The 16,591-nt window shown below is 38.6% G+C and overlaps 1 protein-coding gene across 1 annotated transcript in view; it reads right to left on the bottom strand.

Moving 5' to 3' along the window:
* Nucleotides 1-13,999, bottom strand: part of LOC143753992 (atrial natriuretic peptide receptor 1) — a 31,451-nt gene extending 17,452 nt beyond the window's left edge. Inside the window, 14 exon segments of the mRNA XM_077246930.1 lie at nucleotides 392-544; nucleotides 665-727; nucleotides 1,513-1,563; nucleotides 6,679-6,767; nucleotides 6,946-7,033; nucleotides 7,036-7,104; nucleotides 9,323-9,472; nucleotides 9,567-9,688; nucleotides 11,060-11,137; nucleotides 11,139-11,203; nucleotides 12,770-12,862; nucleotides 13,211-13,332; nucleotides 13,421-13,615; nucleotides 13,924-13,999. Coding sequence (XP_077103045.1) covers nucleotides 392-544; nucleotides 665-727; nucleotides 1,513-1,563; nucleotides 6,679-6,767; nucleotides 6,946-7,033; nucleotides 7,036-7,104; nucleotides 9,323-9,472; nucleotides 9,567-9,688; nucleotides 11,060-11,137; nucleotides 11,139-11,203; nucleotides 12,770-12,862; nucleotides 13,211-13,332; nucleotides 13,421-13,615; nucleotides 13,924-13,990 — 1,405 coding nt within the window. The 5' untranslated portion in view covers nucleotides 13,991-13,999.
* Between the last annotated feature and the right edge of the window lie 2,592 nt (nucleotides 14,000-16,591).

Here is a 16,591-nt window from a genome sequence, read left to right as displayed (position 1 = left end):
TTACAAAACTCAAAAAAACTTAGCTATACATACTATTAACTGCTGTTTCCAGCAGATTATTGATTAATAAAGACTTATGTTGTTCCATGAACAATACTATGCAATGACCTCAAAACACGTTTACCACAGTGCGTGATTTGTAAACTAATACATGTTGACGTCCTGTGAAACACAGGTTATGATGAAAGAACTCAAAGACTTGTAGACTTGTAGAAACAATCTAAAATGGCATGGTTGCTTCAGCAAATGCATTTTTGATGTCACATTTTCTTCCTTTCACACTATCGGTTAAGGTTTAGGGTTTGATTTGATATACGTGATAGTAAGGGCTAATAACAATTCTGACACACAGACACGTTTTTTTTTACAATGAGCCTAGGTTGCTCAATACCTAGATTGATGCAGAGTTCCCCTCGAAAGCCACAATCTGGATATTCATTGGGAGAAGTTATCCATCCTCCAGGCCTGCTGATGTGAACCCCTTTTACTGCCTTATATGTTCCAAAATAGTTTGCAATGACCTGTGTGGAGAACCCAATGACTCATTTGACAAATGTAATTCAGAATAGCAGAGCATGGCTTCTATTGGTTTCAGTTACGGTCGATATAAGTAGTGAGCAAGGCAGTATCGCATCTGACTCTGGTTACTACTATCTTGAATCGAGCTTCATTATGTAGTTTAACTCACGGTCTCTATTTGCATCAATGGTTACATCGCCTTGGATGCCTGTGTAATAAGTCACAAAGCATGTACCGTAATGAAATCATGTCAACTTGGTGGCAATTTTATTTACAATAGGAAATTACATGAATTGTTGGTGTAGGAAAGAGAATGCTCAATACCCCGTCAACAAACCAAAACTAGAAATAGGCTATGTACTTTATAACTCATATTGTTCTCAGCATTGCTCACACATGCAAGCTTTAGGTTTGGGATAGATTTCATTATTACAAATTTCCAGTGTTCACTATACCCAATTGACCCTTCGCAAAGACCCACCCCCCTTAGTTACTGTCGCTATGTCCGACAAGCTACGCCATTCTCACGCACACACCGCGGATCAGAGAGGAGACTGACAATGCGCTGACAGACAGGACAGGACTTTTGATATTAAACATATTAAACAAAGTCTCACCTTTCAAATTTGGTAATTTTTTAAATGAAATTTAAACAATAAATACGGTTTTGTGGCTCTTTAATGTGTCGTGACAGATCGCTGTAGAGCCTCAGTTAAAGCTGCTTTTGAACCGATCATCTCTTCCTTCTAGTTCATTTATAGCATCAAATAAACATGAATGAACATAAGAAGGAATGTTGTTTTAACCGCGGAAAGGCGTCAGTATATTCAGTTTTTCAAGTTCAAATCCTCCCATGTTAATCTACTAACTCTCCTGACTGCTTTGTCGGACAAAATGGCGGATGGCGAACCATGATTGGTCAGATCATCTGTCAATCAAGCTCCCTGCGAAGGGTCAATTGGGAATCAATAGATTGGTTTAAGTTTTACAAACCTGTTATGGTCCTGTTCCACAATTGTCTAGTGATGCCCAAGCCATCATACACTGCGTCAAAAGGGGTGTATACGGGAGAATTCAGACAATGAATACACCCGCTAAATGTGCTGTTTGACAGGGATCTTTGGAACTTTGTTACGCGTACCTGTAAATGCCCGCAAAGGCCCGAAAACAGGAACTTGTCTGACCACATGCTGTTAGTTGATGGCTTGCTTTGTAAATGCTAATTTGTTTTGGGACTGGCAGCTCAGGATTGGCCCTATTCCCCTGCCCCCCTCATTAGTATTCAGGAAAGGTGGGCTGATAAGTGCTTTACATTGTGTCAATCTACAACAAAGACTGTAGACCCTGAAAAGCAGTTTGTATCTGGGTGTCCTCTGCTCTTCAAGATGGCTTGCAAAAGATCGCTGGAGTTTTACGGAGAGCAGGGTAGAGATGTTACTCCTTTACGTCAGGACAATGTGGCTTTTCAAACTCCGAGTCCGAACGAAAACAGACTGGTGTATATGGTAAATGCAAGTTTGAAGAGGATATTTGAAAAGCTGGAGACGATGGACAGGAGGTTGGATAAGATGGAGGGTGACATCAATGAGCTCAAAGAGGCAAAAGAGGAGCCTGTCACGTAATCACACACGGAAACAGATGATCCAATAGCAGGTATATTTATTAAAGGGTAATCCGTACTCACAACAGTCCAGGCAAATGGTCAAAAATCCGATAAGTTAATCCAAGAACATAAAACATGAACAAGAACAGGCAGCATACAGGAACAGAAGTGTGCGGACATTAAACAAGGACTCCGTAACAAACACTAACACAGACAGGGATTATATACACACAGAACTAACAAGGTGATGGGAAACAGCTGAGTGCAATAATCAGATAAGTGACAGAACAGAATGCAGGAAATTGTAGTCTAATGTGAATGACACCGTGAGAACAAGGACCTCTAGTGATAACCCAGGGAAACACAACCAGACACTGTGACAGAACCTCCCCTCTACGGAGCGGCTACCAGACGCTCCATGACAGTACACAAGACAACACAAGAGTCCAAGAGGAAGGTGGAAAGTGGGAAGTCCAAGGGAGGGATGGGAGGGCCAGGACCATGAAGGGGAACAAGAACAGGGGGTGATGGCTCAGCCGGCGACCAGGGCGAAGCAGACAGTCCATCGGGCGACCAGGGCGAAGCAGACAGTCCATCGGGCGGCCAGGGCGAAGCAGACAGTCCATCGGGCGGCCAGGGCGAAGCAGACGACCCATCGGGCGGCCAGGGCGAAGCAGACGACCCATCGGGCGGCCTGGGCGAAGCACACGAAGACCATTCGGGCGGCCAGAGCGGTGAAGACCCTTCGGGCGGCCAGGGCAGTGAAGATCCTTCGGGCGGCCAGGGCGGTGAAGACCCTTCGGGCGGCCAGGGCGGTGACGACCCATCGGGCGGCCAGGGCGAAGCAGACGACCCATCGGGCGGCCTGGGCGAAGCACACAAAGACCATTCGGGCGGCCAGAGCGGTGAAGACACTTCGGGCGGCCAGGGCAGTGAAGACCCTTCGGGCGGCCAGGGCGGTGAAGACCCTTCGGGCGGCCAGGGCGGTGAAGACCCTTCGGGCGGCCAGGGCGGTGAAGATCCCTCGGGCGGCCAGGGCGGTGAAGACCCCTCGGGTGGCCAGGGCGGTGTCTCAGGCGCCCGGCACTCAGGCACCCGTGACTCAGGCGCAGGAACAGCAGACACCGGCTCAAGTACAGCAGACACCGGCTCAGGAACAGACACTGGCTCCGGCTCAGGAACAGACACTGGCTCCGGCTCAGGAACAGACACTGGCTCCGGCTCAGGAACAGACAATGGCACTGGCTCAGGAACAGACACTGGCACTGGCTCAGGAACATGCATTAGCTCTGGAACAGACACCGCCTCAGGAACAGAAACCGGCTCAGGAACAGACACAAGAAACGTAACAGTCATAAGAACAGACACAAACACAGAAATAAACACTGGCTCTGGCGCTGGAACAGGCACTGGCTCTGGAACAGACAATGGCTCTAGCTCTGGAACAGGCACTGGCTCTGCCTCCGGCTCTGGAACAGGCATTGGCTCTGCCTCCGGCTCTGGAACGGGCAATGGCTCGGCCTCCAGCTCATGAACAGCAGACACGGGCATGTCCAGGATCTGAGCCAGACGCTCCAGATAGTCCAGATCCAAGAAGGCAGACGGCACTGGCTCTGCCTCCGGCTCTGGAGCAGGCACTGGCTCTGCCTCCGGCTCTGGAACAGGTACTGGCTCTGCCTCCGGCTCTGGAACAGGCATTGGCTCTGCCTCCGGCTCTGGAACAGGTACTGGCTCTGCCTCCGGCTCTGGAACCGGCAAAGGCTCTGCCTCCGGCTCTGGAACGGGCACTGGCTCTGCCTCCGGGTCTGGAACGGGCACTGGCTCTGCCTCCGTGTCTGGAACGGGCACTGGCTCTGCCTCCGGCTCTGGAACAGCAGACACTGGTTCCGGCTCTGGAACAGCAGACATGGGCATGTCCAGGATCCGAGCCAGACGCTCCAGATAGTCCAGGTCCATGAAGGCAGACGGAACGTGAACAGTCCTTGACTGGGCAGACGGGACGTGACCATTCTCTGACTGGGCAGACGGAACGTGAACAATCTCTGACTGGGCAGACGGGACGTGAACAGTCTCTGACTGGGCAGACGGAACGTGAACAGTCTCTGACTGGGCAGACGGAACGTGAACAGTCTCTGACTGGGCAGACGGAACGTGAACAGTCTCTGACTGACCTCCACGAGACCCGCGAAACTTAACCAATCGGGTCCCCTTAAAAAACTCCCTTCTCTCCCGCTCGGTGGCTGGGGAAGAGATGTTACAAAACATACCGCTGGATCTGGGTGTGACGGAGTCCTTCTGTCACGACACACACGGGAGATAGACAGCAGATCCAAGTGCAGTAAAGATGTTTTAATGGGTAATCCGTAAAGCGTAAATCCAGTCCAGGCAAAGGTCAAATACCGTGTAAACAATTCAAATACAAAAATAACAAAACATAAGGAACAATCAGGAACAGACCAAGAAGTGTCAGACATAACAACGACTCCGTAACACATACTGACACAGACATGGAATATATACACACACAGATCTAACAAGACTAACAATGAACAGCTTGGACAATGATTACAGGGAACAGCTGAGTGTAATGAACAGTGATAAGTGAAGGACAGAATGCTGGGAATTGTAGTCAATGTGAAGGACACAGTGAAAACGAGGATCCCTAGTGACACCCGGGGAAACACAAACCAGACACTGTGACAGAGCCTGCTTCAAAGAAATTAAAGAGAGCTGGGAATAATTCTGTTGCGGTAAGTTATTTTCTGACCGTCACAAACATTTGGCGGTGTCCGCTTAACTTTGTGTGTTTTTTTTATTAATGTATTTGAATTGAGCCCTCATACTATGTTGGATGTTTACAGAAAGCTGTAAGGAGATTGCACAATGGGGAAAACAACATACACAAATATGACCCACAGACAAGGTATATCTTTAAAACTATTGTTTCATAACAGTCCTTTCTTCTAAATTATATATTTAATCAACATTCTTTAATTACTGCTCCACAGTCTATCCTCCCCCCACAACCTCGAGGTCACAACCTATCTTTATAATGGCGTCTCCATGGCTGTACTGGACGTAGATCCTGCTGTTTTTAAAGGTAAGTCACAAGAGAATGTCCCAAGGCTACAACTATTTAACTGTATAGATTAGTTAGTTATAAATAAACACATTCTCCCCCCTCACTATCTTCCTCTCTCTAGCATCCTGCAAGACGTATTTTGAAACTGTTAGAAGGGGTTACAGGATGGCCCAAGATGAGAACAAAGACAAGATGGAGGACAGCAGGATCATTGTGCGCATGAGACAAAGAAAAAGAAGAGTACGTGTAAATAAATATAAATCTCAGTAAAAGACTCAGCCTGGGAAAGGCTCCCATCCCAACCAATTTGATATTTTCAGTGGTTTAATTACTTTTTTCCCTCCTATTTTGCAGCTGCTGAGCAGCAGGACTGGCGTTCTTCAGACAAAAGGAAGAGGCAGCTATCTGGAAGACTACAACAGTTGACCACATGTCTGAAGAGGAGGATGCTATCTTGGATGGAAAGTCAGTGTGGGTTGTTCGGCCTCCAACCCGCAGTACAGTTTTGTCTGCGCTGTGTGGGGTGCTACAAAAAAGACTGGAAGCAGGCCAGAGGTACTTGGGAACTCACCATGCACGAGTTGGTGCAGATCGAGTCGTGGTGGAGACCACAGAAGCTTGCCTGTGAATTATTTTAGTATTACGCATCTAAATATTATTCTATAGTATAATTTGAATATTCTGTTGTTTTTTTATATATAGTATTATTTATATTATAAAGTATTATTTATAGATTGTATTATATATAATTCTATATAGTTTTCTATATATATACTGCATTTATATATTCTATACAATTCCATATTGTTATCTATTTATAAATTGTATTTATATATTGTACTATTTATATATTCTAAAGTATTTGTATATTATATTGTTTTCTATATATTATACAAAGGCCTTATATATTATATGGGGTTATATATTGTATGACTGATAGTAAAGTGTATTCTGTGCTAATGTATTTTTATTTATAGAAATTTGAATGTGTGTATATATATGTCATGTGCCCAGTGTCATTTACAAATAATAAAAATAACAAACTCAACTTTGTCTATCTGATTGTCTTGACATTATAACCATGAACACCAATGATAATAAATATTAATAATGAGTAATAATAAACCCAAATGAGGCCATAAACTGGACCAATAGTGTGGGGGTTTAGAGGAGGGACAAAGCATTGAGCAGCCAATCCTATGTAAGACCTCTGACCAATTGAAGGAGACCACTGCCTTGTGTCACAAAGGTTTGAAATGCTAATATTCCCTTGCATTGACCCGGACCGGGGGATTATTCACCATGGTAACTGATGGCCCTTAGTGGCTCCCTGCTGTGCCCCAAACTTGGTACATATCCAGGAGTATTTGGGATTGTGTGACGGGACAGCAAACTCCCGTACACACACGTTTATTTGTGGAGTACACAGGAGTACTCAGGAGTTTTACATGCCCGATTACAGCTCTTTTCACGCAGTGATATGGGTTTCCATTTTCTGCCAAAGTTTCGTTTAATGCCTGGGCATACAGCCAGACAGTATCGTGGGCTATGGCTGCTAGCACTGTTAAATTAAAACAATTAAACTCATAATAAAATCATCTTCAAGTTGTATATTTAAAAATATCACATCTAAGATCAACATCTGGTTTCTCATAAGCCACTGAATTAGGCTTGCCCATCTGCACCAAAGCACTGATAGCATCATTGATATCAGACTCTACCATTATGTCTAATGTAAAATCCAACCTTTTCAGTAGGAGCTTATGTATAGCCAAAGTCTGTTTTGGATCTTTTGGTGACATTCTCTGAGAAGGCCTGATACCGTTTACACTAGGTTTATACACTGACAGGAAAAACAGAGCCTGAAAAGCTTGCCTGGCCACTGAGTCATATTCATCACCTGAGAAAGAAGAAAACCATGCACTATAAATAGAAAATGCCATCATATTCAATACCTAATCGTAAAAAAACGGTCAATGACTGGCAGCTGTGGCTGCCAAACAAAAACCGTAAAAATACAGTAAAATATCGTAATTTAAATGAAATGCAAAAAAAACTTTTACAGAAATTTTCCTTAAATTTTTTACAGAAAAACACTGTTATTTTACAACTATTTCCTGAATTATTATGATCAAACACCTTCATTGTAAAAAAAAATCCAATAAAAAAACAGTCAAATGACTGGCAGCAACGGCTGCCATACAAAAACCATAAAATTAATGTAAAATATCTTAATTTAAATAAGTGCAAAATACTTTTACAGAAATCTTCATTAATCTTTTTTAACAGAAACACAGTTAAAACACAGTTACCTCACATTTATTTTCTGATTTATTTACTGAAAAACATGCAGTTAATTACATGCATGATTTGCTTAGACTATATACGTCACTACATCAGCAACTACACAGTTACTGTCAGTTAAATAAAGAAACATGCAGATTTTCATCTGTTTCTCTGCTCATCCTGAACTGAAGCTCAGGCTCTACTCTTCAACACAATGGTGACACACGAAACACACCATACAGAAACACTTTAAACCCCAACAGAACATTAAACACTACCAGATCTCTCAGGACCGCAGCATCTTCACTTATTACAATCCAGACTTTATTTCTTTCATAGTAACATTATTATTGAGAATTAACAGAGGTTTAGAAGTTGAAGCTTTATTGAAAAGAATAAAGTTTGATGTCACCATGATGGAGATCAGTGTTTGCTTTAGTTGGGCTCTTGAACTTTTAGTGTTGAACGTCAATGTTTCATTGGCTGCATTAACTGCGTGTCTCTGATGCATATTTGTTATGGTAAGAGTCTAAGAGAAACTCAGATCAGATAATGTTGGTCACTTTGTGGTGAGAATAGTCATCATGTAGAGCCTGGCTCCATTGATACCATCTGAAGTATAATATCTGATTATGTCATTAAATATTAGTTATTCATTTTGCATTGACAAAGCTCCTATAAATCGTTCTCCAGTGCTGTGATACTCAGATTTTATGAAGTCTTTATACAGAAAATATTTGACAAGATCATATAGACTCACTCAGACATCAATAATCAGTGTATGAATCACAACAATGGTGACAATGAAAAAAAAATCTTTTTTGGTTGTCACCATTGTTGAGATTCATATGTTGATTATTGATGTCTCTATACAACTAAAAATATGACACAACTTTTTTGTGTAGTATATATATATATATATATATATATATATATATATATATAATAAATGCAGATTGTTATAATTCTGATACCACAATATTCCAAGGGTCATGTGAAAAATTATGACATTAATTAAAGACTTTGTATAAAGCTAAATTCCACCTACATACTCTGTAATCTAAGTTATCATATTCAGAGATTTGACTGTCATATTAGTGAATCAGATCATCATATGACGACTATAACATCATCAATTAATGATCGAGATCACCTGATATTTTCTCCAGCATTTATTGCTATGATAATCGTGTATCAAATACACAGTTAAAGCAGCCAGAGAAAAGCAAAAGTTATATCTCAAGGGTCATGACCACAACTAAAGCAGACACTGATCGCAATCATGGTGACATCAAATTTATTTGAAAGTTTTTTACACTTTATTTAAATTAGCATATTTTACTTTAATTTTATGGTTTTTGTTTGGCAGCCGTAGCTGCCAGTCATTTGACCACTTTTTTACGATTTTTTTTACAATGAAGGTATATGATCGTGATTATTCAGGAAATACCTGTAAAATAACAGTGTTTTTCAGTTTATTTAATTTAGGATGTTTTACAGTTTTTTGGGGAGCTGACAGTCATTTGACCATTTTATCATTTAAATATTTTGTTACTGTTAAATTACAGATTATATTTGTAATTTTACATACATTTTTATGTAATTTAAGAAAACAGAAAAAATACTGTATGAAAAATACAATCAATTTTCTGTATAAAAAATGTGAATTACTGTAATTTGTCATTAATGTCACAATACCTAAAATAACAGCTGGATTTTTATTTTACAGATATTATTTGTAATTTTAAAGTGGTTTGAGTACAATTTAAAATGAAATAAAATGATCGTCAAAAAATCACAGTTATTTTCTGTAAAATTAGGATTTTTTTTACAGTGTTGTTTCCAGTCAAAACTGCCAAACAAGACCTTTTGCTTGTATGGATCAAAACAAAAGAATATAAAATCTCCGTCAGTCAGGCCTTTCTTGTGAGCTTCAATAAGCAAGCTGTGGTCAACCTTGCCATGTGCTGATATCACAATAACTGTGCAGGCGAAAACACAAACTATGGTTTCATTGTCTTGTTCTTCACAGGTCTTGTGATAATAAACTTTTTGTGAGAACAGAATTTTTCTTACTCCGAGAGACTTGAGCCATCTCAGTTAAGATCCAGGACGACGTTGATAAAGACACTTGGGAGAGAGAGCCATGGATCTCTTGATACCTGGCCACTTTGATGTTATCGTGCTCTGCTTGATACCTTTGAAGAAATGAAGTTTAATAATTAAATTGAAAATTAAAATGGTAACCATTTTTCTTAAATTAACTTCTTGACTTCATAATAGCAACTATAAATATGTATCAAAACTTGTAATGGTCTTGACCATTTTAATCGCAAATCACTAGTCAGGAAATTAGAAAGAATTCCACAAATACTGTACAGTAGATAAAGTCACTTAGCACAGAATAGCCTTTCCCATCTTGCAGACAGCTTTGTTCCACTCAATGTTAATGGCTTCAAAAAGTTCATGCGTCGTTGAATAATGTCTTCCATGAGTTCAATTTGAGACCAAATATTCACTATAGGGTCCAAATCTGGACTCTGGCAAAAGCTAAAACATGAGCCTGGTGGATTTGTTCTAAAGCCACTTCTCATGTCTTTGCAATGTGGGCAGGAGCATTGTCTTGTTGAAAAATAACATCTGATAATTCCTCTTTAGATCAATTTTCATTAGTGGGAAGCTGTACTCCAAAGCATATGACTTTTCACATTGAAGTAGTTCACCAATACCAGCAGCTAAAAATGTTCCCCAAACAATTACACATCTTCTTCCTCTGTGTTTCAGTGTGGTAGAGATGCACTTATTATCATGTAAATCACGTGTTATTGTTCATCACTGCACACACAATGTCCCATATTCTGCCAAAAAGGCATCAATGGCTGTTTAAGTAATGCATTTGCTTACATTTTTCTAATTTCCTGACCAATAGTTTGTGGTTAAGACAAATAAAAGCTTAGTCACAGTGTTTAGCCATTTTTGGCCCTTTTCTGTTCTTTTTTTTCTTGCCTAGGAGTCTATAGCCTATGGTAAGAAACATTTGAAATTTTACAATTTTAAATTAAATTTACACTGGAAAAGAAAACATGTGGGTCTATATTTCATTCACTAAAATAATGTTAATATACCAAATAACTAAAATCGTTTCATCACCTTTATGACAGACACCTTAAAAACACAGCTGGTAAAGTGAAATTCAAGGTAAATTCTATTATGTTGAAGGTGCATAGTGTCATACACACAAATACACAACACCATCATGGTAGCACACATAAAGATTGCAATGAAAAACCATTAAATTTGAGCTGTCACAGAAAATTGTCAATTTATGATTTTTCGCTGTAAATTGTATGATGTTCTTTTTCACAGTATTTCACTTTAAAATTACTTAACAGATTTACACAGTATAGAGTAAGGCAACCAATTAACAGGTTTTGACCATATTTTTTAACGTTAAAATGATGATAATTTTGTACATTTTTGTATAATAAATGTAAATATACATACAGTGTAAAATAAATGTAAATATACATAGATTTTTCCACTTCTGAGTTTCATGGTACATTGCATACATGATCCCCTCGGCAGAAATAGTCCAGGAAGGTTTGCTGTCATGGATGATGCCTGTGCACTGCCAGACAAAATGTTCAGATTCCCACAAAGAAAGCCCCTAGTTTAGTGAAAGGTCCAAACACTCTTGTTAAAGTCGGATAGGCCTGAATTCAAAAGGGGCCAAAAGACACCTTTAACAAGGTAAAATGCATTTTCAGATACAAGCATGTTAATGGAAACATAACCGACCGGTAACACTTTAGAATACGGTTCCTTCGTTAATGAATAACTACACAAGAACCAATGAGTAACACAATATTAACAATCTAGTAACTATTATTAACTAACAAGAAACTCTGATTAACGAACTAGTAAGTAATAGCGCACAGATGAAAGTGGTAGTTCACTATTAACTAATCAATAACTGCTATTTTTTTAATGCTTCCCAGAGAACTACTGAAAAAGTTTATTAACAATCTAGTAACTACTATTAACTAAAAATAAACTCGGATTAACGAATTAGGAAGTAATAGTGCACAGATGAAAGTGGTACTTCATACTTCTATGGGAATTACTAATTATTCGGATCCGTATTCTAAAGTGAAGATCATGGGAACTAACTAGTAATGATTCAAGTGTTACTACATGATCTAGTCATGATTTGTGCAACCAAACACAAAAGTCTTTTCAAGCGTTTGAGATTTTTGGTGAACTTTTGTATACTTTTAGAAAATTTCTTTAGAAGTATAGTAACACTTGAGTCATTACTAGTTAGTTCCCATGATCTTCACTTTTGAATACAGATCCAAATAATTAGTAATTCCCATAGAAGTATGTAGTAACACTTGAGTCATTACTAGTTTGTTCCCATGATTCTTACAGTAGTTACTAATGAAAAGCCAATAAAGTGTAGAATCTTCTCACTCAGAAGATACACACACACACACACACACACACACACATATATATATACATTATGAGCTAGGAGACATACATAAAAACATATTTTTTTGTGAGGTAAGTTAAATAATAAATTCACTCTATATGGTATTTGGATGGCTGATGACTCAATTTGTTCCAGTCGTCACCGTGACTCGAGTGATTCAATGTACCAAACCTGTCAGTCCAGAGTAATGCCGGAAAATTGGCCACAGGACAAGTAAGGTCCAGACTACTGTATTTAAAAATCCATTTCTTTAAAATTATTCAGTTGATAAATAGACATCATAGGCCAATTATTAACAGTCTGCTGTGCTATTACATATTGATAATGTGAACAACCTTGTGTATTTGTTTACAGTAGCAGTTCAAATTTTAATGTAGTGCTAGTCATTTATCCTGCATTGGTTATTGATTAGTTTTGTATGAATTATGAAAATTTTCAGTAGTTCTCTGGGAAGCATAAAAAATATAGTAGTTATTGAAGTACCACTTTCATCTGTGCACTATTACTTCCTAATTTATTAATCAGAGTTTCCTTTCAGTTAATAGTAGTTACTAGATTGTTAATAAACATTTTCAGTAGTTCTCTGGGAAGCATTAAAAAATAGTAGTTATTGATTAGTTAATAGTGAACTACCACTTTCATCTGTGCGCTATTACTTACTAGTTCATTAATCAGAGTTTCTTGTTAGTTAGTAATAGTTACTAGATTGTTAATATTGTGTTACTCATTGGTTCTTGTGTAGTTATTCATTAACGAAGGAACCGTATTCTAAAGTGTTACCAACCGACCTTCTTATCTGTAACTGTTGCTCTGCATATACGGGACAGATGACAGCAATGTTCCAATAAGCTGCTAGTTTAGCAGTCACTGCACAGACCTTGAATAAAAATTAGCAACAAATGATAATACTGCATTTCCTGCAGAACGAACATTAGATAATCCTTTGTCTTCTAATGATGATATCTTGTGACAAATAAGATTATAACGAGTTTTGTAATTACTTTTTGATTGCCCTTCATGCGTTAAAAGTTAATTTTAAGCTTTAATTGGAACTGTGTGCTTGTAGAAGACCTTAATACCTTAATTTGAGAGTCCATTGCCTGAGTAATGATATAATAATTGAGTGATTGTTATTTCTGACATGTTCCGTTTGAACTAGCTGTATTTTAATTTTGTATTAATTTTGACTTTTGACCTGGGAAATGATGCTAATGCAACCACGTACATTTGAGCAAGACAGTCTGATGAAAGCGCTGTATTTGTGTCAATGGTAAAGCGTCAAGACTTTCCCTGGGCCACGTAGAGCATTGCATTCATCGTCCACATAATGGTAATCCAGATAATGCCCTGACACAAATTATTCAACATCACATTAAAGAAGATAGATAAATATTGCTCATCTTCCTTTTATATTTGGTACAAATAGCTCACTGACCTTGCAGTAGGTCCGGACTTTTATTTACAGAACTGATAGCGACAAGAGCTCCAGCCCCAATCCGACCAACGCTGAAAGGTATGGAGGTGTTGGGCTTGGAGATTAGCAAGGTGAATCTGGTGCACAGACTGAGAGGAACCAGAGCCATCAAAAAGAGCAGTAAACCTTGAACTCTCTCTAAGTGCTTCATTAACTCTAGATGACATATTAGGCAACATATTCATATTTTACCGTACGCACAAAGATATATTTGTACATACTAATATTTCACAAAGACAAAGCAAACTATGTATAGTATTTGAAAACATCTTAGCTAATTTTTGCATTGTCAGTGTGTAAAATCCCATGTGCTATGAACACTCGATGATCTTGTTAAAATTAATAATACCTGAAATTACTGTACTGACCACACATTCCAAAAAGAATAATTCCAGCTTCAGTACAGAGGGTGATCAAAATTAGTCAAACAAATTTTTAAAAAGGGACCTTGCATCAGAAACTACCTGTATCGAGGATGGGAAAATATCCAGTGGCAAACTGGCCATATGGTTTAGCTCTGAAACCAGCCATCCACAACAGTGATCTGTAAATCAAGGGTCTCACATTAATACTGCTCTGTATCTCAAGCTGTGGTGCTCCTCTGACATTTGTTTATAGCTTAAAAAAAAGTATATGAGTAGACATTGGTCTACAGATGTCTATGGGAATTTTCATGAGGTCTGGACAAAATAAAGTGTTTGTCTGTCTATGCTTTGAGTGATAGAGTAGCTTTTTGTTTACATACATTAGGGCTCTTTTTTTTTAAATGTGAATGTAAGCATATGGCTCTCCTCATATTTATTAATAGCAATACTGTAAATGAAAATATACTGGTACGATTGCCAACTTCCTGTGTCTCAAATAAAAATAGAAAGAAGAATATTAAGTATACTATACAGCCAGGTCACGAATGAGAGGTCACAAGGCTAAAGTTAAAATCAGAACAGTGTCAGCTCCATGCACTATGGAGGCTTCTATATCGTGGGAACCGGGAATGCCCTCTCTGTCCATTTTACTGGTCAGAAAACATTTGAAGCCTCTCTCAATACACAAAAGCTGAGCACCATGACAAAGAGAGATAAATGTTGAGGACTCCCCTCCCCTCTCCTCTGTCTACTTAAAAACAAAGAATTCTATTTTGGGGTGTGTTTGTGTCACTGCACAAGTACGCAGGGGAATAGAAAAGGTACAGGAATAGTAGTTGGAGAGACATTTTCTGCTTTAAAATCTGGGATTTTATAAGTTTTGTTCGCATTTTCAGGGGGAAAAAAAAGAGTAGCCTATAGCATTTTTTAAATAATTCCAAATAAAGCTGAACAACCAGTGAGCAAGAGCAGTGATGTAAAACACAAATGCAAACTATTAATGCAAACTATTATCGCAAGGAAAGATAGATGAAAATATAAATAAAAAAAATAGTGATTGTTTTCTCTTAAACTTTTCCCGATTTTAAAGCAATTGCACTTCTGGGGGCGCAACCAGGAAAATATTTGTAAAATTGATTTTATTGTGATTTATTTTAAAACATAACTTTGATGTTATGACCTACATGTAAACGACAAATAAATTCACTTTGCAGGCATAAACTTTCATAATTAGGCTACAGCCATTTAATTATCCTTAGGCTACATCTCGCGTAAGCATTTCGTCAAATTGCTCTGCCCATAACTGGCTCGAGGTGACAGTTAATTAAAGGGATCACCCAAAAATGAAAATTCTGTCAGTATTGACTCACCCTCATGTTATTCCAACCCCGTAAAACCTTCGTTCATAAACTTAGTCGTTTGATAAACTTAAGATTGAGCCACTGTAGTCACTTGGACTATTTTAACAATGTCTTTAATAACTTTTCGAGGCCGGCAAGTTCAATCCCTGAAGAAGCCTATGGACTAGTATGGAGGAGTGATCCAGCTCTCAGATTTCATCAAAAATATCTTAATTCGTGTTCCGAAGATGAACAAAGTTCTTACGGGGTTGGAACAACATGAGGATGGGTAAATACTGACAGAATTTTCATTTTTGGGTGAACTATCCCTTTAACCTCCATCAACAAATTTGAGACTTCATGTCAGTACGATTAAAACACGCCTTTCTAGAGTTCTAATCTCAGTTTAATCGGCCGACCCTCTCGTGACTCGTCTAACTAAGGTAAGCAGCTAATATCAATCTATTTTCTTTTGCGTTTAAACATGTCTTTCGTGTTCAAGCTATATTTCATCATTTATAATGTGATCATATGCCTCTTTGGTTTTACAAATATAAAAGATAAGAAGGGGGTACTTTGTTTGAAAAGTTAAGTGAACAGTGGACAGGCCAGTATGACAATGGAACACAGGCAAAATCTAGAATATTACAAAAAAGTGGCTTCTTCCTGGCCAGAAGATGGCAGTGAATACATAAAGTTTAGAGTGAATACCATTTTCACACAACAAAAAATTTACCAATGATTTTGCTTGGCTCTGTGTAAGCTTATGTCTAATATAACAATAAATAGCTAGTAGCCTATATGTAGTCATCTCTAATTTGGTATTTTGGTGATTCATGTAGGCTACAATAGCCTAATTAAATCCTTATCCTATGAAGCTGAAATATTCACTAACAATGGCCCATATCTGCACAAGCAAGACACAACTACACCAACATTTCACTTTACTCACATTAAGAATCCTGTATCATTATCATCTTTTTCATTCTTCTCCTCTTCCTCCTCCTTTTTTTGCAGCAAACCAGGACACTATTGCCACCAACTGAACTGAAGTTTGGATCTTTATTTAAATTCCCCACACATGTTTCCCCCATTGTTTTTTAACCAAAAAGGTTTTCTGTTAATTTAATTAAGTTAATTTAACTCTGTTCATTTAATTTTCATTGTTGTGATTCAGACTAAAGCAAAGCACTTGTCTACACTTCAAAGTCATGCACTTGTTTTCAAACCCAAACTTGTTTTGTCCTTTGGGTACTGGGCCAAAACAATAAAAATTGTATTATTATACTAAAATTTGCACTGCAAAGCACTATGTGTGTATATATATATATATATATATATTAGTGGTTGGCCGTTATCGGGGTGAACGTGCTGCGTTAACGTGAGACTCTTATCGGGCGGTAAAAAAAATAGCACCGATAATCTAT

Source organism: Siphateles boraxobius, unplaced genomic scaffold (assembly GCF_051911475.1).
Source record: "Siphateles boraxobius isolate OS27281-9 unplaced genomic scaffold, OSU_SipBor_1 29, whole genome shotgun sequence".
NCBI lineage: Eukaryota > Metazoa > Chordata > Actinopteri > Cypriniformes > Leuciscidae > Siphateles > Siphateles boraxobius.
This window is presented reverse-complemented; position numbering and strand designations above follow the sequence as displayed.